Here is a 24,494-nt window from a genome sequence, read left to right on the forward strand (position 1 = left end):
ACTTAAAACACTCGTTTTAAAAAAAGTGTGGGAGTTGGAGCTGTGGCGTAGCAGGTGAGGCCGCCACCTGCAGTGCCAGCATCCCATATGGACGCCAGTTTGAGTCCTGGCTGCTCCACTCCTGATCCAGCTCTCTGCTGTGCCCTGGGAAAGGGGCAAAGGATGGCCCAAGTCTTTGGGCCCCCTGTTCCTGTGTGGGAGACCTGGAAGACGCTCCTGCCTCCTGGCTTCAGATTGGCACAGCTCCAGCGGTTGCAGCTAATTGGAGAGTGCACCAGCGGATAGAAGACCTCTCTATCTCTCTGCCTCTCCTCTGTGTAACTCTTCCAAATAAATAAATAAATCTCTAAAAATAAAGCGTGGCAGAAGTGACAATGAGATTAGAACAAAGGGCACCATGGCTTTCTCCTTGTTCTCTTGGATCACGTGCTCAGGTGAAGCCAGCTGCCATGTCAGAGGGACATCTTAGTAAGCCATATGGATAGATCCACATGGTGAGAAACTGAGGACTCTGGCCATCAGCCTTGTGAGAGAGCCAATGATGGCAGCACCAGAAATATCTCCATATAAGCTATTCCCAAATTTCTGACCCGCACAAACTAGAAGATAATAAATGCTGCCTGAAAAATCACTAAGTTTAGGGATAATCTGTACGTATTATCAATAGTCTCTATTATGGTCTCTCTGAAATACTAAGCAAACTTTTTGGAGTACCTTCATATATAAACATATATACATATAAGGACATTGTGTTTTCTTTAGAGGATGTACCAGATGGAAACACATAAGCAGAATTTCAAAGTAAATAATCTATGTAGCTTTAAAATATATACTGTCATATATATCCAAGTATATGACCTATAAATTGATTCCATAAGCCTCTTTACTACAATGAACATATCACCTTCTACTTCAAAAACAAAATAAACAATAAAAACTAAAAGAAAACCATAAATCCAAATCACATTGGGAGATTTTTATTAACCTGACATTCTTAATTTTGTCTATTATCTCCTTAGTAAATGTGCCTTATGTAATACAAACCTACAAGTGTTTCTTAATACCACAGAATCATGAAGACTTGCAGTTATCCATGTTTTATAATGATTAAAACAATGTTCAAAAATTAACATGTTACTTCACTGAAATACTTAAAAGAACATTCTGAGGAGTGTTTGAAAGCTCTGTTTATAAATAGTGATTGATACATTTATTACTTATTTTATGCTAAAGATAAACACATCTTATAAAAAACAGTTTTAATACACTGCTTCACTAATGAGATATATTTTAACCCTAAAGAATAAAGCTTTATCTTAATATATTTATAGGAATTTTATCCATGAAGAATTTTGTATACAACAATAATAAACAGGCATATTGCAAGTGACATTCTGTAGAAGCAAAAAAGGACAGCTGCAAGAAAAGAAACCAGATACCTGCATTAAACATTCTTTGTACAAACAGTCCACTGGGAACAGAATGCAGACCAAATATTTTTAAAAGTTCGTGTGGTTAGATGGTAATTACAATCTCCACACATTAAAAAGAAAAAGAACAATAACACAGAACACAGTATTCTTAACAATTGTAACACATTTAAGACCTTCAGCCATTTCACTGGGTTCCCAGATCAAATTGGTAATTGAAATTTGACATCCACATGGGCTTGCTTGGCTAAAGTCACTATCTCAGACAGCTTTACAACCTGAAAGGAAATAACAAAGCATTTATATATGTATAAATAATTAATATACAAATATGATAATTATATATAAATAACATAATTTATATATAAATAATAAAGTATTATTTATGTTAATTTTCACAAAAAGGTAAATTCAGAACTAAAGGAGAATGTAAAATTATAGTCTTTCCTATTTAAAGCATCTGGGCTCCTCCGACATTGTTATAAATTCTTTCAAGCAATTGACAATCCCAAAGGATGGTCAAGTCTAACACTCTTCATAACCCCACACTTCAACTAAACACTTTTTAAGATATATAAATGTATACATATATACAAGCTAATTTCCATCACATAATTTTGCTTGTCTTAATGACAGAAATTGTGTCTTTAGTGGCTATCTCACAATTCAAAGTGTATCTAAATCAAAGTTTACTTTGAAAAAAGGGTACAATCTTAACATAATAAATATAGGCATAGGAGTCTGAGTTTAGAAGTTAATATTTTACTTTCTGACAGTAAGATCAAAATTGCCAATGTGAATTCCAAAGCCCTCTACAATCTAATAATATCCACCTGTTACCATATAATACATATAATACAAAGCAGACATGTCTAAACCCAAAAAACAAATTCAGCTTCTCTTTTCCCAACATGGTTGCTAGGAAAAGCCCTGGAAGTCAGGCATCTCATATTCAAATTCCCACTCTGATGCTTATGCTATACAACCGTGAGTAAGTTAACTTATCTAGCCCAGAAATACTATGTAACACAGAAATACTATCACCAAACTCATATTAAATAAGACATCCTCAAAGAAAACAGTTCAACGCTCTAACAACAATAAATAAGCAGTTAATTGCTAATATCATTGTTGCTGTCACATATAACATTATCATGACTTCTACAATCTCCCAGTCTGTAAAAAGCACTATAGTCACAACTTAAATCAACTATTCACTTTTATCTCTTGTGTTCTATTTGAGCAAGGTCCTTGCCTATCCATGGCCACCAAATTTTTCTTAATTCAAGGCTTCATTGTAAATATGCAAATTTTTAAGATTTATTTATTTATTTGAAAGGCAGAGTTACAGAGAGAAAGGGAAAGAGGGAGAGAATCTTTCATCTGTTGGTTCACTCCCCAAAGGGCCACAATGACCGGAGCTGGGCCAATTGGAAGCCAGGACTCAGAAGCTTCTTTGGGTTTCCCACAAGGGTGCAGGGCCCCAGGGACTTCGGTCATCTCCCATTGCTTTGCCAGGTGCATTAGCAGGGAGCTGGATCAGAAGTGGAGCAGCCAGGACTAGAACCAGCACTCATATGGGATGCCAGCACTGCAGGTCACGGTTTTTATCCTCTGCACCACAGTGCCAGCCCAATATGCATATTTTTAGAAAAGATTTATTATCTATTTATTCATTACCTTGGCCCTACCTTATCTAATGATTAAACTAGCTAGAATCCTGCCACCCACATTCCCACCCCTCTCCAATTTATCCTACATTTCAAAGTAAAAACAGGCTTTCTGAAATATTTTCTCCCTACCATTCCCTTTCTCAAAATTTTTAATTTTTACCTTTGTGTTAAGTATAAATTCCTGTCTCCAAACTATTTAAATTTTGTTTCCTACTAGACAATTTCCCAAAGAAAAACAGATATTTTATTATTCTTGCAAAATGGCATCACATTAACTAAGAAAATCTCAAGAGTCTATTTTATAGGGGCCAGTATTGTGGTATAGCAGGTTAAGCTGCCACCTTCAACGCCAGCATCCTATATGGACACTGGTTCAGGTACCAGCTGCTTCACTTCAGATCCAGTTCTTGCTAAGGTTATTCTAAGAAAGCAACAGATGATGGTCCAAGAGCTTGGGCCCCTGCACCCAGGTAGGAGACCTAGAAGCAGCTCCTGGCTCCTGGCTTTGGCCTAGCCCAGCCCTGACCATTGTGGCCATTTGGGGAGTGAATCCACAGACAGAAGATCTCTCTTTTTCTCTCCCTCTCTCTCTAACTCTGTCTTTCAAATAAGTAAATAAATTTTTTAAAAAAAGTCTATTTTTAAAATATAAAAGCCTCAAAGAGTATTCCATGAAATGTTTGCAAACACAGATGGGAGACAATCAAGAGTTACTACCTAGAAACTTCTCTGTATCTACAAGAGAGTGAGATACATAAGAAACAAAACAAAGTACAATATGCTACTACTCATCTAAAGTAGGAGAGAGGAGGGACACACATATACTACATATATGCATTCAATGTGATTATGTTTCTTTAAAAATAGGGTACACCAGAAGCTTTTTAAAAAGTGGTTTCCTGTATGGAAGAGGAATGAATACAAAAGCTAGTTCTCTGAATATACTCTGTTTTATAGTTTGGACTTTGGAACCATGTAAATATATAATATAAAACAAAAAGTTTTCAGGGGCAGGTGGGGGAAAGAAACCTCTTTTAAAAAATGAAACTGTATCATGCTGAGGCAAAACATTCAATGAACTACTTCACATGATTTTTAAAATCCAGTTGTGGAAAATATTCTAAAAGATTGCAGATATAATTCTGAAACTAATTTCTGTAATCATGTAGTCAATATTCTTATTTCAAAACAGTCATTTCAGGGCCAGCGTTGTGGCATGGCCATTACCTGCAATGCTGGCATCCCATTTAGACACCAGTTTGTGTCTCAGCTGTTCCACTTCTGATCCAGCTCCCTGCTGATGGCCTGGGAAAAGCAGTGAAAATGGCCCAAGTATCTGGGCCCCTGCCACCCATGTAGGAGACCCAGATGAACTCCAGGCTCCTGGCTTTGGCCTGACCCAGCCCCAGCCATTGCAGCCATGTGGAGAGTGAACCAGCAAATGGACGATCTCTCTGTCACTCCCCCTCTAACTCTTTCAAATAAGTAAATCTTTTAAAACTGTCACTTCTGTACTGAGGAGCAAAGCAAATGAACAACTATGACATTGTGGGAGAAAGAAGAAACAGATGTCAGATAAGAAACAATTTGTATTCCTGGATTTGCACTAGAAATTTTGGTATATACTCACGTATTTATGTCTTTAAAAAACTGGGCATTTTCCTGGAGTTGCCACATAAAAAGCACAGAAACAATAACCAACCCAGTAAGCATGAGTACCCAAAAAGCCTGAATTATGGTCTAAAGACTGACTCATCCTTGATCTTAGCCAAGACTGTAAAGGAGCTCCTGAAAAATTTCATCATACCAGAAAGTAAGCCAGAAGGCATGTCAGAAAGACTTGATAATCAACTTGAAGAGGTTCCCCCTGACCAAAGATGGAACCATCTATATCAGTAACAGTAACTAACATGGACTGAACTACTCTGAATATGTTTAATTCCATGAGGTCAAATTAGCATACTAGGAGTGGGCATTTGGCACAGTGCTGAAGATGCCCACATTCACCATCACAGGGCCTGTATTCAAGTCCCACTTCCCACTCCAGTATCCTGATAATGCACACCCCAGAAGGCAGCAGGTGAGGGTCCAGATACTTGGGTTTCTGCCACCAAAGTGGGAGACCCAGAGTGAGTTCCTGGCTCCTGGATTTGGTGTGGGTCACCCTCAGCTGTTAAAGACATTTGGAGTGAACCAAAGCATGGAATCAATCACTCACTCTCTTCTCCCTCCCTCCCTCCCCCTCTTTGTCTTTCAAATGTATTTTTTTATAAATTAAAATGTGGCTACCTTAAAAAGAAATAACATACCAGTGGAGTACACATGCACTCCTGTGCACATGAACTAGACACACACATAACCTCTTTTTTTTTTTATTTTTTATTTGACAGGCAGAGTTACAGACAGTGAGAGAGATAGAGAGAAAGGTCGTCCTTCCCTTGGTTCACCCCCAAAATGGCCGCTAAGGCTGGCACACTGCACTGATCCGAAGCCAGGAGCTGGGTGCTTTCTCCCAGTCTCCCATGCCGGTGCAGGTGCCCAAGCATTTGGGCCATCCTCCACTGCCCTCCTGGGCCACAGCAGAGAGCAGGACTGGAAGAAGAGCAACCGGGACTAGAACCCAGCGCCCATATGGGATGCTGGCACCACAGGCAGAGGATTAACCAAGTGAGCCACGGCGCCGGTCCCCGAGACACGTAACCTCTTGAAAACAAAAGTAAAGGAAGAAACTACAGAAAACATGAAGGCCTGGGTCACCATTTTTAGGACATAAAGGAACTTACTATTTTGAAAACTATATTAAAAAAAGCAATCAAGTAAATATCCTTTTTTCTTTATGCAAAACACATATGATTGTAATAACTGTTGATCCAAAGCAGATTATTTTTTCAAGTACTCCATATGATAAATGAAGAATGATGGAATTAGAATATCATATTTTGCAAACCATAAACAAAATACTTGGATTGATTCTAAGCTATGGCTGCTAACACTACAAAAAGGTATAAATCAGACATTATAAACTTACTTATGAAATTAGACAACATCAACTATAGAATACTCTTGTCCCCTCCTCCCCCAAAATCAGATATGAATACGGCAAGTGTGTAGACTAAGCTCTCAGTTTACAGGAAACAGAAATGGCAAAGGAACACACTACACAAATAATGTTGCAGAAATACAGTTACTAAAATCCAGACCACAGGAAATTCTACAGGACCCTCAACCAAGATTTTTCAATAAATAAACTGCAGAAAAAAACTTTTTTTAAAAAACAAGAGGGAACCTACAAATTAAGGAATATAGTCACCTATTAATCAACTGCAATGCAGAGAACACTTAACAGAGACTCTAGAAAAAAAATGAGGCTATCAAGACAATTTCAACATGGATCTGTTTCTTTTTTTCATAGTAATTTTCTATCTTTTGACCCCCTACTCTGCTCCTTGGCCATAAATTCCCACTTTTCCTTTCTGCCCTAATGTAAAATCTGGTATTTATTCTCCATACCTACACAAATAATCCCCTGAACAAAGTTTGTCTTACTGTACTTTACCAACTGTGGTAATATTTTTTTTTTCAGTTCATTATACTCCTAACATTTAGCTGAAGCTCTAATTATTAGCAAAATTAATAGACAATTTTAGAATCTTATATAAAGACTGCAGACACTAAAAATTTGTCTTTAACACAGCCCACTTACCATTCTAGCAGCTTCATCCAAATCATCACAAGCAAGAATTTTAAGTCCACTGTCTGCTATCAGTGCCTTAGCATCATCAACCCGTGTACCTAGAAACAATTTATGAAAACAGAAATATGTAAGTTTTAAATATACATACAAAAGCATTTAAGATGTTTGTTAAACACATTATAAGCATGAAACTTCAACACAGGAAAAATTACATCATTTAGCATAAATGTTACTAAACTAAAGAAAATATAGAGGTTTAAATTCCATATCCACAGAATTCAGCAAAGTAAGAATTTCAAATGAATCACATTAAAAATTACACCAAATTATACCAATCAAAACCAAGAACATTTCTGCCCCATGGTAGAAATTATTTAAAGTCAGTTTAAAAATTTTTATTATATGATGCTTTCATTTAAAAGACACAGCTATTTGAAAACTGTATTTTGATGATGATGTACTGAACTACTTGGAATTAAGAACTTTCAAGCAGATAGGAACAATTATAACTTATCTTTTATACTCACCTTGTAATCGTACCACAACAGGTATTTTAATTTCCAAATCTTTTACTGCCATGACTATACCTTGTGCAATAACATCACATCGCATGATTCCTCCAAAAATGTTAACCAGAATGGCTAGTACCTGTGCAAAAAAAAATTGGTTTTGATAGATTAAAATTGAAAAAGAATGAGCACTTATTCTTCCATCCCAACAAATAGTATCTGTGCCTCTGATAAAAATGAATTTCATGGAAACATTTTCAGACCAAACTACAACGCCCTCTTCCAGTTCTCACTATTGCTGTGTGTCCACTGACCACTAGAACTTACTTCCAACTCCTGGGGTAATTTTAAAACTTGGCTCAGATCATCTTTTCTACTATATTCCATATGAATAAGGTCTCTTAATTCCATTTTTTTTTATGTTTAACACATGCATTCTCTAACATGACTTAGATTATTAATACGGGTTGAGTATTCCTTATCCAAAACGCTTGAGACAAAAAGTATCAGAGCCGGCACTGTGACATATCAGGTAAAGCCGCTGCCTGCAGTGCCAGGATCCCATATGGGCACCAGTTCAAGTCCTAGTTGCTCCACTTCCGATCCAGCTCCTTACTAATGTGCCTGGAAAAGCAGCATAATACGGCCCAAGTATTTGGGCCTCTGCACCCACGTGGGTGGAAGACCTAGAAGAAGCTCCTGGCTCTGGGCTTCAGATTGGCTCAGCTCTGGCCATTGCAGCCATCTGGGGAGTGAACCAGAGGATGGAAGCCCGCTCTCTCTCTCTTTCCCTTTCTCTCTGTAACCCTGCCTTTCAAATTAAATAAATAAATCTTAAAAAAAAAAAAAAAAAGTACTGTATATCTCAGACTTTAGAATTTTGGAATATATATAGATAATGAGATATGGGAATGAGATCCAAGCCTAAACATAAAATTCATTTAAGTGAAGCTGCTGCAGTGCAGCAGGTAAAGCCACAGTCTGCAGTGCTGGCATCATATGGGCACCAGTTTTAGACCTGGCTGCTCCATTTCCAAGCCAGCTCTCTCTATGGCCTGGGAAAGCAGTAGAAGATGATCCAAGTGCTTGGGCTCCTGCACCCACGTGGGAGACCCAGAAGAAGCTCCCGGCTCCTGGCTTAAGCCCAGCTCCAGCCATTGCAGCCATTTGGGGAGTGAACCGGCAGATAGAAGACCTTTACCTTTCTCTTTCTCTGCCTCTGCCTCTCTGTAACTCTACCTTTCAAATGAATAAATAAATCTTTTTTAAAAATTTATTTAAGCTCCACATAAGGTATATGTAAGTCCTTAAAGATAATCTTATACAGTATTTTTAGTGGACTTGCATTTTGACTGTGACACATCACATGAGGTCAGGTCTAGAATTTCCATTTAAAATGTCATGTCAGTACTTAACAAATTTCAGATTTTGCAGTTTTTATTTCAGATTAGGGATATGCAACCTGTAGACAATGTCACATGCAAGATTTCTAACTTAGTGTTTATAATCCATATTCTCTTTGTTTAACCCATCAATGCAACCAACTTTTCATACAAACTAGACCCTCAACTTCCCCTGGAGACCCACTCCTAGTTACACTTTACCGCCAAAGCTCAGGGCCTGTTTAAGTCAACATTCTTTCACTATCACACTGACAGGAATTAGTGATCTATCTTTTCCAAAAATAAAAAATAAATAAAAAAAAGGTAGGCTTAGTTTGTTCCGCTATTTAAGAACTTCTCAAAGAGTAAGGTAAAAAATGGGTTATGGGTAAACCAAAATATTGTTCCCCTTAGGACAGCCAGGAACGTTCTAAGATGGCAGGAGCTCCTAAGCCAGTGGACTCTGACTACAGGCAACCTTCGCCAACTCCAAGGCCCCATTAAAATACTTTCTGCCGATGCCATGTATGAATTGCCGAGACACTGTTGAGACACATTAGCTATTCTACACTTTCCTTTCCACTATCATTTCTAGATCTAGAATATTCACTGTAGACATTAGCACCTCTCTTACCTCTCTGCTTCCCCCCTCATTCCAGAGAGTGTCAAAGTTCACAAGACATTAACACTGCAGCCTTAAAGTTACTCAGTCTCTACAAAGCCACATTCACCTCTAATCCATTTCAACTAATTTATGCCAATAAATCCTGTATGTGACCAAAATGAATGTCTCCAGAAAACCAAATGGGTCTTTGCTTAGCCTCCTCCCTTTTCACCGTTAATGCCTTTTGCTTGTAACTCCATCAAATCCAATGTTTTCCTCTTAAAAGCCTCTAGTCCCTTGAAACTTTTCTAATCTCCCAGTCTATCAGTTCTCAATCAGTCTGATTTTCTTCACTGTACTGCCTGGAACCTATGGCTGAGTTATTCAATTACAGTAACTTTGCTGCTTAATTCTGTCGTATCCAGTCCTCTCACAGCCTAGTTCAAGCAATACATTTTTGGATGATGTCATTCATAGTTTACACATTTCAACTTGAAGAAAATGCAAAAATGCAAATATTTTTTAAAATGAAAAACCTGAAACACTAGCAATAATAAACTGGAGAGCAATAAAAAATGCAGTTATATTCTCCGTTAACAGTCTACCCTGGGGCACTACCTGCAGTGCCGGCATTCCATACAAGTGTCGGTTCTAGTCCAGGCTGCTCCACTTTGATCCAGCTCTCTGCTATGGCCTGGGAAAGCAGAAGAAGATGGCCCAAGTCCTGGGGCCCCTGCATCCGTATGGGAGACCTGGAAGAAGCTCCTAGCTCCTGGTTTCAGATCAGTGCAGCTTCAGCTGCAGCCAATTGGGGAGTGAACCAGAGGATGGAAGCCTTCTCTCTCTCTGCCTCTCCTTCTCTATGTGTAACTCTTTGAAATAAATAAACCTTAAAATATATATATATATTGATTTCTAGCTGGCGCCGTGGCTCACTAGGCTAATCCTCCGCCTTGCGGCGCCGGCACACCGGGTTCTAGTCCCGATCGGGGCGCCGGATTCTGTCCCGGTTGCTCCTCTTCCAGGCCAGCTCTCTGCTGTGGCCAGGGAGTGCAGTGGAGGATGGTCCAAGTGCTTAGGCCCTGCACCCCATGGGAGACCAGGAGAAGCACCTGGCTCCTGCCATCGGATCAGTGCGGTGCGCTGGCCACAGTGCGCCAGCCGCGGCGGCCATTGGAGGGTGAACCAACGGCAAAAGGAAGACCTTTCTCTCTGTCTCTCTCTCTCACTGTCCACCCTGCCTGTCAAAAAAAAAAAAAAATATATATATATATTGATTTCTAAAAAAAAATTTTAAAAAGTCTATCCCAACTTTAAACTGTTCTTAAGCCTACTATTCCACAGAAGCTGCTTTTTAATCTATAATCTTCCTTTCCCCAGTAACACCTCAGAAAAGAAATAAAGTCCTCTCCAAAGCTAACCTTGTCACCTGATTACTTTTGTTTCTCTACCTAATTACAGTATAGTGTCTCCTCCAAATCTTTTACTACACTCATTCTCTTCTTTATCTTCAAATCTCTTCTCTTCCTCCAGTGAGAAACAGCTCATTTCCTTGGCCTTTTCAAAAAATGAGCACTGAAACACATCACAAAGCTCTCCCAACCCCACTTCCCTTCAGCTGACAGCCCTATCTCCTTCCATGCTGTCATAGAAAAACACCCTCAGAGTCATCTCTGCAGGATGGCTCCACTCCTCAATTCCCCATCACAACTCAATTCGACCCCTGTCCTCTACCATTCTTACAAAGGCTCCCAATCATCTCTTTCAGTTCCCATTCTGCTTGATCATTCCTATAGCATCTGACATTGCTGCCCAGTGCCTTACTACTCAAAACTCTGCCCTGTCCTTCAAGGCTCTCGCTTTACTGATATGTTCCCATCTGTCAGTTAATTCTTTTCTTTTTTTTCTTTTTGGACAGGCAGAGTTAGACAGTGAGAGAGAGACAGACAGACAGAAAGGTCTTCCTTTTTCCGTTGGTTCACCCCTCAAGTGACCGCTACAGCCAGCGTGCTGCACCGATCCGAAGCCAGGAGCCAGCTGCTTCTCCTGGTCTCCGATGCAGGTGCAGGGCCGAAGGACCTGGGCCATCCTCCACTGCCTTCCCGGGCCACAGCAGAGAGCTGGACTGGAAAATGAGCAACTGGGACAGAATCCGGCACCCCGACCAGGACTAGAACCTGGGGTGCCAGTGCCGCAGGCGGAGGATTAGCCTAGTGAGCCGTTACTAGTAACACAGTTACTAGACCTGTCTTCTTTTATAATACTACATTCTGTTTACCACCCTATTTATACTATAAATATCTTAAGGGAAAGATTCATGTATTCCCAAGTTCAAGCCCAAAGTCCAACTCAAACCAACATTAACAGATACATGGCTCCTTCAATACTGTCCACATTGTCCCCATGAGCTCCTGTTCTGTTTCCAACTCTATCATCCATCATATCTGCCCCCCTGAACTGAAGCTCTTTATATTCTATTCTCCATTCTCACACCAGGATTCTAAAAGCCATACTTATAAAAATGAACAACCAAAGTTCTAATTTACCTTAGTAAATATTCAGTTGATAATTAAAGTCAGTCTTTAACACTCTGCTTTTATACTTTATACCAAAAGAAGCTATAGAAATACAGCTCCAATGGAATCTATTTCTTTGAATAATTAGGGGAAATAATTGTAAAATTAATGAATATGGCAAATGAGTCTATAAGCTTAAAGGAAAAAGAAGTGAAATAAGTTTATATTTTAAAATTCTATGCTCTATTATCACAAATAAAAATGTACATTTCCAGCATCACCAATAATAAATACTTACTAATGATCTACATATGCACTGGGCATTCTACCAGTCACTAGGAAAGGCAACAATGAATAAGATATGATCCTTAACAGTGAGGAATTCTCAGTCTAAATTCAGTAAGACTAACTCCAGGGTGGCCCTTATCTTACTTTTCCATAAGCCTCACAAAACTCACATGGCCACACAGAAAAAAATACACCTTAATAACTATCTAATGAATAATAATGTGTATGTCTTTTGGATTAAGATGCTTCACATTCCTTGCATTTTGATAACAATTTATAAATTCATAGTTCTAAATTACTGCATATCTATAAGATAGATTATGCAAACATTAAGATGATTGCTTTGGAAGAGTATTTTGATAGGTACAAAATGCTAGGAAGTGTCAGCCTCCCTCCCCCTCCCCGAAAAGACTGAAAATTCATTAAAAGATATAGGTATGAATGGGTTAACTGCATGGTAGGTAAATTATATCTTTTTTTTTTTTTTTGACCGATAGAGTTAGTGTGAGAGAGAGAGAGAGAGAGAGAGAAAGGTCTTCCTTCCGTTGGTTCACCCCCCTATAGCCAGAGCTACGCCAATCCAAAGCCAGGAGCCAGGTGCTTGTTCCTGGTTTCCCACGCAGGTGCAAGTGCCCAAGCACTTGGGCCATCCTCCACTGCCTTTCTGGGCCACAGCAGAGAGCTGGACTGGAAGAGGAGCAACCAGGACTAGAACCCAGCGCCCATGTGGGATGCCAGTGCTGCAGGCAGAGGATTAACCAAGTGAGCTACGGCACTGGCTCTGGTAAATTATATCTTAAAGTTGTTTTTATGTAACATGTAAGGCCAATCCATAGCAAATACAGTTATCTCTGGGAGCAGTTGTTTAGCCTCGTGGTTAAGACTTCACCACCCCACCACAGAGTGCCTGAGCTCAACTCCCAGTTCGGACTTCTGCCTCTACCTTCTTGCTAATGCAAACCCCAGAAGGCAGCACTGATGGTTCAAACGAATGGGTTCCTGCCACCAATGTAAGAGATCCAGACAGAGTTCCTGGTTCCTGGCTCCAACCCTGTCCATTATGGGCATCTGGGAAGTGAATCAGCAACAAATAGGAGCTTTATGTGTGTGTGTGCATGTGTATTTGTGTGTCTCATATAAAAAAGTTATTTCTGGATAGAATTAAAGATAACTTTTTATTTTCTTCTTTGCAGCTTTATTATCTCTTCCTAATTCCTGGGCATTTGTGGTCAACTAACATCCCCAGGAATTTTTTTCCATATGAATGGCTCCATGCCAGATCATCACTCCCAATTATACTGTTTTTTAATACCATATAATGTTCTTCCCAAGTCACATTTCATGTTCATAAGTTCCCCTTGATTTATAAATCAACTTACTCTTTTTCTCTCTTAACTTTTAATGCACTGACTTCAAATGCTCTTTCCAAACTATTGAGGTCTTTTAAATTTTAATGCTCACCCAGTCTAACAATCATATTTAGTTATTAATCAATTTACTTCTCACCACTCAAACTCTAAACACAAGCACTGCCTTACCTTTTTATCTGAAGTGATAAGCTTAAATGCTTCTGTTACTTGATGGACTGTGGCACCACCACCAACATCAAGAAAGTTGGCTGGAGTCCCTCCGTGAAGCTTTATTATATCCATTGTGGCCATAGCCAAACCAGCACCATTTACTATCAAGAAGGAAAAATGATTTGTGTTAGCAACAAATGGAGAGAAAATGTATTAAGCTTAGTGAATCCCAAAATGAAAACACGTGGTACCTAGGCAGCCTATATTTCCATCGAGACCAATGTAGTTGAGATCTGCCTTAGCTGCATCTTTGTCCCTTTCATCTTCCTGGGTCCAGTCCTGGAGATCAAAGATTTTCTTTTGGCGATATGCTGAATTAGAGTCAAAATTAATCTTTGCATCCATACACAGCACTTTGAAGGGAAAAAAAATGTATCTTAATTTCAAGACAGACAAAATAAACTAGCAAAATAAACATTATTTAGATTAGTGGGAGAACATATTAATTTTGTTACTTATTAAAAGTACTTCAATTTAGGGTCATAATAAATTCAAATTATTTCTTCAAAAAGAATATTTGGAAATTAAAACTGCCTCACCGAAGTTACTGATTATACATCCATCTTAGGCACTAAAAAAGCAGGTAGAAAAGAACCTCAAATCATTTTAAATTTTTATGGGTCCAGCATTGTAGTACAGCAGGTAAAGTCATTATCTACAATGCTGGCATTGGAAATCAGTGTGTATTGGATTCCTAGCTGTTCTACCTCTGATCCAGCTTCCTGCTAATGCATCTGGGAAGACAGCAGATGGTCAAGTACATGGAGCCTTGCTAACCACAAGATCAATCTCTCTACCTTTTAAGTAAATCTTTTAAAACACTTTTAAATTCTTATAAAATTATCAAGAATTAACTGTCCAGGCCGGCGCTGTGGCACAGGTTAATCCTCCACCTGTGGCACCAGCATCCCATATAGGTACCGGTTCTAGTCCCAGCTGCACCTCTTCCAACCCAGCTCTCTGTTATGGCCTGGGAAAGCAGCAGAAGATGGCCCAAGTGCTTGAGCTCCTGTTTTCCTGTGGGAAACCTGGAAGAAGCTCCTAGCTCCTGGCTTTGGATCAGGCCACCTCTGGCTGTTTCAGCCATTTGGGCAGGGATCCAGCAGATGGAAGTTCTCTCTCTCTGTCTCTCCCTCTGTCTGTAACTCTGCCTCTCAAAAAAAATAATAAATAAAATCTTAAAAAAAATTAACTGTCCATGCTTATAGCTAACCCTTCCAATCAGATGCCAGATCCTAGCCCCTCTCATCTACTCAAAGATACTGTTTCAGCAATTCTGTCTTCCCTACAGTATAAATTCCTCCCATTAGCTAAATCCCACTGATTTACAAAAATATTGTCACCCTCTCCCTAAAAACAGAAAAATATCTTTTTGCTCCTACTTCCTCCTACTCTTTGCTTCTTGTATAGCAAAACTACTTGAAAGACTTGTCTGCATAAAAGGATCAGCAAACTATGACCCATGGGCTACATTTGGCTTTTACCTATCTTTAAATAGCCTGTGAGTTAAGAATGGGTTTCAAGGCCGGCACCGCAGCTCAATAGGCTAATCCTCCACCTAGCGGCGCCGGCACACTGGGTTCTAGTCCCGGTCGGGGCGCCGGATTCTGTCCCAGTTGCCCCTCTTCCAGGCCAGCTCTCTGCTGTGGCCAGGGAGTGCAGTGGAGGATGGCCCAAGTGGTTGGGCCCTACACCCCATGGGAGACCAGGAGAAGCACCTGGCTCCTGCCTTCAGATCAGCGTGGTGCACCGGCCGCGGCGGCCATTGGAGGGTGAACCAACAGCAAAAGGAAGACCTTTCTCTCTGTCTCTCTCTCTCACTGTCCACTCTGCCTGTAAAAAAAAAAAAAAAAAAAAAAAAAAAAAAAAAAGAGAGAGAGAATGGGTTTCACATTTTTCAATGATAGAAGAAAAGAGGGGAAAGAAAGAACAAAGAGAAAAAATAGCAGCACCCAATACCAAAATTTGGCCCAAAAAGTCTAATGTACTTATCAACTGCCAAATCCTGTACCTAAAAATCCTAATACCAAATTATTCTCCTGCAATTTTCTCTTTTAGTCATTCCATTCAGGATATAATCTCTAGCACTTTACCAAAATGGTTCTTAAAAAAGCCACCTCTCAGGCCAGCACCGTGATGTAGCAGGTAAAGCTGCTGTATGCAGTGCTGGCATCCCATATGGGCACTGGTTTGAGTCCCAGCTTCTCCACTTCTGATCCAGCTCTCTGCTATGGCCTGGGAAAGCAGTGGAAGATGGCCCAAGTACTTGGGCTCCTGTACCTGCATCGGAGACCCAGAAGAAGTTCCTGGCTCCTGGCTTCAGATCGATACAGTTTTGGCTGTTATGGCCATCTGAGGAGTGAACCAGAGAATAGAAGGCCTCCCTCTCCCTTTCTCTCTCCAACTCTGCCTTTCAAATAAATAAATAAATCTTCAAAAAAAATAAAAAATAAAAACCTACCTCTGAGACTTCACCTTTCACTACTCTAGACCTTCCTCACTCCAAGTTAACTGCCACATTCTCTTTGCAGCTCCTGAACAGACAGAAGGCAAAAAGAAGCAAGCAAGGGCTGGTACTGTGGCACTGCAGGTTAAGGCAAAGCCGGCATCCCCTATCAGAGTGCCAGTTCAAGTTCTGGCTGCTCTGCTTCCAATCCAGCTTCTTGCTTATGTTCCTGGGAAGGCAGCAAAAGATGGCCCAAATATTTGGGCCCCTGCTTCCCTTGTGGGGGACCAGGATGGAGTTTTGGGCTCTTAGCTCTGGCCTAGACCAGCCTCAGAAGTTGCAGGCTATGAGGGGAATGAATCAGTGACAGAAGATTTCTCTGTGTTTCTCCCTCTGCCACTCTGCCAGTCAAATAAATAAACGAATAAATAAATGAATAAATCTTAAAGAAAGCAGCAGTTTCAGTTGTTGCCGAAGCCAGAAGACAAAGTTTGGTGTCCTGCTAATTATAATAGGAAAAATCAGTATTCTTTCAAAAGAAGACAAAAGAATTCAGAGTACCTACACTCTATCTCCCAAAATGTACAGAACAGAATTTTTAAAATTATTAGACTATAAACAAACAGCAAAATTTGACCACTAATGAAGAGAAAAAGCAGGCAAGTAAAACCAAATCCAAGATGACACATTTGGAGTATGATGACTGCAAAACAATGACTTTAAGTATGTTTAAGGATTTAAGGGAAAATAGGGTCATACTAAATGAACAGATAGGTCATATTTGCAGAGAATAAAAGTAAAAAGAAACCAAAAGGAAAATCTAGAACTAGAAAGTATCTTAAATGGAAAAGTTCACTGAATGTCCTTAATAGCAGACTGGTGATAGGTCAGTGATCTGAAGCTGGATAAAAATATATCAAGCCAGAATCTAGTAACAAAGAATTTCAAAAGGAAGAAAGGAATTTTCAAGCAAATGAAAACAAATCCACCATTACAAGACCTACACTAAGAGAAATGCTACAGGGAGTTCTTCAGGCTCAATGTGGAAACTTGGATCTACAGCAGTGATTTTCAACTGAAGGCAATTTTGTCCCCAGGAGGCACCTAGCAATGTTTCAAGGCATTTTTTTGTTGTCCTAACTGTTGTTAGACTGGCATCTAATTGTTACTAGGTAAACACTCTAGTAATCATACTATGATGCATAGGACAGCCTCCACATAACAAATATTCATCCATTCCAAAATGTCAATAGTGCCAATACTGAGAAACCTTCATCTATGTGTGTAACAGAACATCAGAAATACATGAGTAAATGAATAAGTATACAGAATATAATGAAAACCAGGTTGGATAAGAGAATTACAAATACAAAAATGAAAGAGAACAATAAAACAGAGCAAAATGGAAACAGTAGGCAATGCTAAGTATATATAGGAGTCCCTTGTACTATTTTATTTCTGTATTAAACGAAATTTTTTAAACAACTGGTTCCACAAATGCTGCCATCATTGCCCTTTTTTAAAAATTTATTTATTTGAAAGGCAGAGTTACAGAGAGGTAGGGGTAGAGGGGTAGAGGGGTAGAGAGTTCTTCCATCTGCTGGTTCACTCCCCAGATGGTCGTGACGGCCAGAACTGTGCCAATCCGAAGCCAAGAGCCAGGAGCTTCTTCCGGGTCTCCCACAGAGGTGCAGGGGCCCAAGAACTTGGGCCATCTTCCACTGTTTTCCCAGATCATAGCACAAAGCTGGATTGGAAGTGGAGCAGCCAGGACTCAAACTGGTGCCCACATGAGATGGCAGCACTGCAGACCAAGGCTTTAACCCACTGTGCCACAGTGCCAGTTCTTCTGTATCAAAATTAAAAAGCAGGCTGGGAGGCAGACGTTTTACATTCGGCTTAGAACACCTCTTGAGACGTCCTCTAGACAGCAAGAGAAGAGCCCAGCTAGGCCTTTTGCCAAACCAGGGAGAGGGACTGAACATTTCTGACAGTGTTTCAAGCCAGGCTCTCCAAGGGGGTCTGTTAGATATCCAGAGACAGTCACTGAGGATTGCTGTGAGCCTGGCAGCCTCAAGAGATCTCAGCCCCACATTTGGCTTAACACTTTCACATCTCACCTTCCCTTTCTCAAGAAAGACTCTGGTTCCTATAGTGTCCATCTCAATATTTCCCACAGGGCTCTGGGGCACTATCGTGCCATTGGGGCCAAGAGACTCGGGCCTCAAAGCTCCCCCTTTTTTCACCCTGGGATCTGACATGAGTGGTGTTTCCTGTGGTAAAAGACTGGCCCAGGCCAGTTCCAGTGTCTATGCATTGTCCCCACAGCTGCCCAGCCTCAGCCATGGCAGACCTTTGCCCCCAGTGACCTGGGGCCACGAGCTCCCAGAGATCCCCTTAATTTCCTCAATACTGAGAAGCTGAGGTATTCACACACACACACACACACACACACACAAACACTGACACAAAGGAATACGCAGTCCCCATAGTCAGCAGACGTCACAAAAACAATAGGGGAAAAAGTGCTGTATTCACAGGAAGCAGTGATTAAGCTGAGGAAACTTATCACCCATCATACTGAATAAATTAAACTTACCAACTATAATATTTATAGCTACATACTCTATATTGGCCTAAAGTTTCCATTGAAAATGTATAAAAGAAGTACTGGGGAAAACACAGCTGTTAACAAAGCCTGAATTTGGATTCATTGATACAAGCCCTCTCTTTTTCATTCCTACTGCTTTTGTTATCTTCTTTTTGTTGTTGTTTATTTTTTATTTAACTTTTCCCCTCCAAGAAACCTTTTATTTAAGGAATACAAACTTCATGCATTTCATAAGTACAACTTTAGACATATAGTGATTCCTCCCCCCAATACCCTCCCTCCAACCCATTCTCCCACCCCTCTTCCTCTTCCCTCTCCTATTGCCAGTCCCATGCTCCACTAAGATCCATTTTCAATTAACTTTATACACAGAAAACCAACTAAGTAAAGAGTTCAACAATTTGCATGAAAAACAAAACAAAAAAACTGTTCAACAGTTGAGACAAGAGCTGTTCAAAGTTATCGCAATGGAAGTTAATTTTACTTTTTTTTAAAGAAATGTAATTAAAGAGGTACCTAAGAATGATACATCTTTTGTGAGCACTTAAATATAATTATACAACTCTATAAGGACAGAAGTCCTGCATCGGAAGTTAGTGCACAGAGACTCTTGTTGTTAATTTAACAATTAACACTCTTATGTATGAAGTCAGTGATCACCTGAGGCTCTTGACATGAGCTGCCTAGGCTTATGGAAGCCTTTTGAATTCACAAACTCTGTCAATACTTAGATAAGGCCATAAGCAAAGTGGAAGTTCTCTCCTCCCTTCAGAGCCAAGTACCTCCTTCTTTGATGACCACTTCTTTTCGCTGGGGTCTCACCCACTGAGGTCCTTCATGTAGAACATTTTTTGCCACAGTGTCTTGGCTATCCATGACTGAAATGCTCTTATGGGCTTTTCAGCCAGACCAGAATGCCTGAATAGCTCATTCTGAGGTCAGGGTGCCTCAGAATTGGCTTACAGTTACAGCTTCTTAAATGTTTACCCCAACCAACTCTAATCTCTTCCTACTTCCTACGCCAACATCGTCAACATACTACTCTCTATCAAAAACATCTCTTGCAGACAACCACACAGCACAAGTTTTGAAGCTGGCTGCTTTTAGCTTCAAAGCCAGGCTTTCCCACTAGCTATGTGTGTCCTGGGCAAGTTACTGAACCTCCTGATAACTTAATTTCCTAACCCACAAAATAAGGACAAAAGTAGTACCTATATGAAATATTTGTGAAAGTACTTACAACAGTACCTGGCACAAAGTAATTGCTGAATTTTTGTTAAATACAGGACACTAAATGGATTTAAAAAAATTGACCAGAGGAAACAAAAGTATGTTCAGAATGCTTCTTTTGTAAGATTAAAATTCAAAATTTTCAAAGAAAAAAACTGAGAAAGCAAACCATGGTGGTAAACTGAAACATAGTAGAAATATTTTCTAAAGGCTAAGAAAAATACAATAGGATAGAATTTAAAATCTGTAAATGAAGAATAAAATGAAAAGTCTCTACACTTGCCATAACTAATGAGAATATAAAGCCAGAAAATAGCATATTCAAAATAACAACCAAAAATATATCTTTACATACATATCAAGGAAGAAATATAATACCTAAAGAAAATACTGAAATTATTAAAATAAAATTTTAAAATATATAAATGAATATTCACATATATAGAAAAATAATGGGTGCCAGTGCTGTGGCACAGTGAGTTAAAGCCCCAGCCTGTAGGGCCAGCATCCCATATGAGTGCCGGTTCAAGTTTCGACTGCTCCATTTCCGATCCAGCTCTCTGCTATGACCTGGGAAAGCAGTAGAACATGGTCCAAGTTCTGGGGTCCTTACACTCATGTATAAGACCCAGAAGAAACTCCTGGCTCCTGGCTTTGGATCAGCTCAGCTACGGCCATTGCAGTCATTTGGGGAGTGAACCAATGAACAGAAGACCTTTCTCTCCCTCTGGTTCTACCTCTCTCTCTGTAATTCTTTCAAATAAATAAATCTTTGAAAAAAAGAAAGAAAAATAACGTATTTCTATTTAAAACAAAATTGACTACCACAAAGATGCTAATCTTTCCTAAATAATTTATAAGATTTAAACAATTCCAGTAAAATTCCAGCATAATTTGTTTTGAAATCTGTAAAAGGATTTTAAAGATTACTTATGAATAGGCATTTGTAATTTGATATCCAAGTACCTAAAGCAGGAATGATGGTTTTGCGGGAACTGTGTGTATAAAACATTCACATGAGAGCACTGGTCCACTGGCTTTGGTTGAGGGTTCCTTGCAAGTAGCAGGTTAAGCTACCACTCATGACAATGGCATCCAGTATTACAGACTGCCAGTTCGAGTCCCAGCTACTCCACTTCCAAACCAGCTTCCGGCTGATATTCCTGGGAAGACGGTGGAGGATGGCCCAAGTATTTCAGTCCCTAACATCCACGTGGGAAATCAGGTTAGAAAACTTGGCTCCCAACTTCAGCCTAACCCAGATCTGGCTCTTGTGGCCATTTGAACGGTGAACCAGAGAAAGTTAAGATCACTGTCTCTGTTTCCCACTGTGTTGTTCTTTCAAATAAATAAACTTTTTTTAAAAATTATATAAATTTAAGGTATACTATATGCATTCTCATATATGTATATGTACAACATATATCACAATCAAGTTAATTAACTGATTACTACAGTCAAGTTACTACAATAAAGTTAATAATCTAGCACCTAACATTTACCTTATTGCGGTAAGAATACTTAAGATATTTTTTCCAGCAAATTTCATTATCTATAGTTACCATACTATTCGTTAGATCTCCAAATTTATAACTCAAATCTTCTAACTCTGACCAACATCTTCCAACTCCCTCCATCCTCTAACCCTGGTAACCACCTCTATTCTGTTTCTACAAGTTCAACATTTTTAGGGTCCATGTATATGTGAAATCATGTAGCATTTATCTTTCTGTATCTTATTTCACTTAAAATAATGTTCTCCAGGTTCATCCTTATTGTTGTAAATGGCATAACTTTCTTCTACAGAAAAAACTGATGATGTCATCTTCTACCATATGTGATCCAAGGGGTCCTCACTAAAACTGAAATTATGCTGTTTGGACTTTCAGCCTCCAAAACTGTAAGGTAAATAAACCTCTTTAAGAACTTTAAAAAAATGATTTAAAAATTATTGATACAAAAATGACCAAGAACAGGTCTCCGGCATAGCCTTTAAGACACCACTTGGAATATCCTGCATCTCATATCAGAATGCTTGGGTTCAAGTCATAGCTCTGCTTCCAATTCCAGTTTCCTGGTAACATATACTCTGGGAGGCAGTATGATGGCTCAAGTCCTTAGGTCCCTGCCACCCATGGGGAAAACTCAAACTGAGTTCTACTCTCCTAGCTTTGCACTTGCTCAGCCCTAGCTGTTGTATTTGAGGAGTGAACCAGCTGATGAAGTATCTCTCTTTCTGCCTTTCAAATAAATAAAAAATAAAATATTAAAAAGATAACCAAGGCCGGCGCCGCGGCTCAATAGGCTAATCCTCCACCTAGCGGTGCCGGCACACCGGGTTCTAGTCCCGGTCAGGGCGTCGGATTCTTTCCCGGTTGCCCCTCTTCCAGGTCAGCTCTCTGCTGTGGCCCGGGAAGGCAGTGGAGGATGGCCCAAGTGGTTGGGCCCTGCACCTGCATGGGAGACCAGGAGAAGCACCTGGCTCCTGCCTTTGGATCAGTGCGGTGCGCCGGCCATTGGAGGGTGAACCAACGGCAAAAAGGAAGACCTTTCTCTCTGTCTCTCTCTCTCACTATCCACTCTGCCTGTCAAAAACAAAAAAAAAGATAACCAAGACACCAACATTCCCTTTAAGAGAAAAAAAAAAAAAAGTATGTGGTCAGCGTTGTGGCACAGCAGATTTAGCTGCAGCCTGCATCGCTGGCATCCCATATGGGCACCAGCTCATGTCCTGGCTGCTCAACCTCCAATCCAGATCCTCGCTAATGGCCTAGGAAAAGCAGCAGGAAATGGCCCAAGTACTTGGGCCCCTGTACCCACATGGGATACCCAGAAGCAGCTCCTGATTCCTGCCTTCAGCCTGGCCTAGACCTAGCCATTGTGGCCAACTAGAGGGTGAACCAGTAGATCAAAGCATCTCGGGGCCAATGCTATGGCATAGCAGGTAAAGCCACTGCCTGCAGTGCTGGCATCCCATATGGGTGCCGGTTCGAGTCCTGGCTACTCCACTTCTGATCCAGCTCTCTGCTATGGCCTGGGAAAGCAGTAGAAGATGGCCCACGACCTTGGGGCCCTGCACCCATGTGGGAGACCCAGAAGACACTCCTGGCTTCAGATCAGTTCAGCTCCAGCCACTGCAGCCAACTGGGGAATGAACCAGCAGATGGAAGACTTCTCTCTCTCTCTCTGCCTCTTCTTCTCTCTCTGTGTAACTCTTTCAAATAAATAAATCTTTAAAAAAAAAAAAAAAAGATATATTTATCTCTCTCTCTTTTTCTCCCCCAACTTTCAAATAAGTAAATCATTTTAAAAAATGAAAGTATCAGATCCATGGGATCAGATATTTGAGTATGATAGAAGGGACCAAACATCAGTGGGCAAATAATACTTTAACGATTAGAAAAACTGTTTGAAAAAAAGAAGTACACCTACAGTAAAATCTTGGCTGATTAAAAGACTTAAACAATGGACAAACTCAGAAAGACATTTGTCAAATGTCAAACAAGAGGTTAGCAACCTTAATATAACAGCCCATATAAATGGAGAGATCACCAGAATATATCATGATAAAACAAGATGTATACAATATACAATCTTTCTGTAAGGAGATAGCTAAGAACATTTTTTTATTTGTTTTCACTTGTAAAATAAACAGTTGTAAAATAAAACTATGCTGAAATAAAAACTTTTTAAAAATAAAACACTTGAAAAACCAAGAAACCAAAAACTGAAGAGAGGGAGAATGGGAGTAATTGTGAAAGAAAAATTTCTGAGAAAAACTATGGAAATGTATTTCGTATGATCTTTGAACCACATAAATAATATTCAAAAAAAAAACAAAGGCCTCATCAAATTATTTTAGGTACTAGAGTAGGCTGAATAATGACCACCTAAAGATAACAGGTCCTAATTCAGAGGACCTGTGAATATTGCTTTATATGGTAAAAATTTTGCAGATGTGATTAAGGATTTTGAGAGGAACCGATCATACAGGATTATCTAGCTGGGTCTTAAATGACATCACATATGTCCTAAAAAGACAGAAGCAGGGGGAAAATAGACATATGCAGAAGAGGTGAAAATGTGGCCACAGAGGCTGAAGTTGGAATGAAGTGTTCACAGGACAAAGAATATCACTAGAAGTTAGAAGATGTAAGGAAGTGGTTCTTCCCTAAAGTCTCAGGCCCTGTTGACATCTTGAATTCATGTAATACTGATTTTGAACTTCTCCAGAACTGCCAGAGAAGTTTTAAGTCATCTAAAGTTATTACAGGAGCCATAAGAAACTAACACAGGTAGCAAAGCACATATATAGTAAATTCCGGTAGAAAGAAAACGTGCCCAATAAACATGAACAATTCTCAATATAACTAGTCAAAGAACTGAAAACTATGGCTGGCGCCACAGCTCACTAGGCTAATCCTCTGCCTGCAGTGCCGGCACCCGGGGTTCTAGTCCCAGTTGGGGTGCCAGTTCTGTCCCGGTTGCTCCTCTTGCAGTCCAGCTCTCTGCTGTGGCCTGGGAAGGCAGT

General features: G+C 39.9%; 1 protein-coding gene across 2 annotated transcripts in view; it reads right to left on the minus strand.

Annotated features, from left to right (window-relative positions):
• Positions 1 to 961: 961 nt before the first annotated feature.
• Positions 962 to 24,494, minus strand: part of SUCLA2 (succinate-CoA ligase ADP-forming subunit beta) — a 63,945-nt gene continuing 40,412 nt past the window's right edge. For both annotated transcript variants that reach the window (XM_002720719.5, XM_051832280.2), the window contains exons 7-11: positions 13,868 to 14,029; positions 13,635 to 13,777; positions 7,325 to 7,445; positions 6,807 to 6,895; positions 962 to 1,708 (exon numbers count right to left, since the gene is read on the minus strand). In XM_002720719.5, the coding sequence (XP_002720765.5) occupies positions 1,634 to 1,708; positions 6,807 to 6,895; positions 7,325 to 7,445; positions 13,635 to 13,777; positions 13,868 to 14,029 (590 nt within the window). In that variant the 3' untranslated portion in view covers positions 962 to 1,633. The remainder of the gene's footprint in view (positions 1,709 to 6,806; positions 6,896 to 7,324; positions 7,446 to 13,634; positions 13,778 to 13,867; positions 14,030 to 24,494) is intronic.

This window comes from Oryctolagus cuniculus, chromosome 9 (genome assembly GCF_964237555.1).
Source record: "Oryctolagus cuniculus chromosome 9, mOryCun1.1, whole genome shotgun sequence".
In the NCBI taxonomy this organism is placed as follows: domain Eukaryota; kingdom Metazoa; phylum Chordata; class Mammalia; order Lagomorpha; family Leporidae; genus Oryctolagus; species Oryctolagus cuniculus.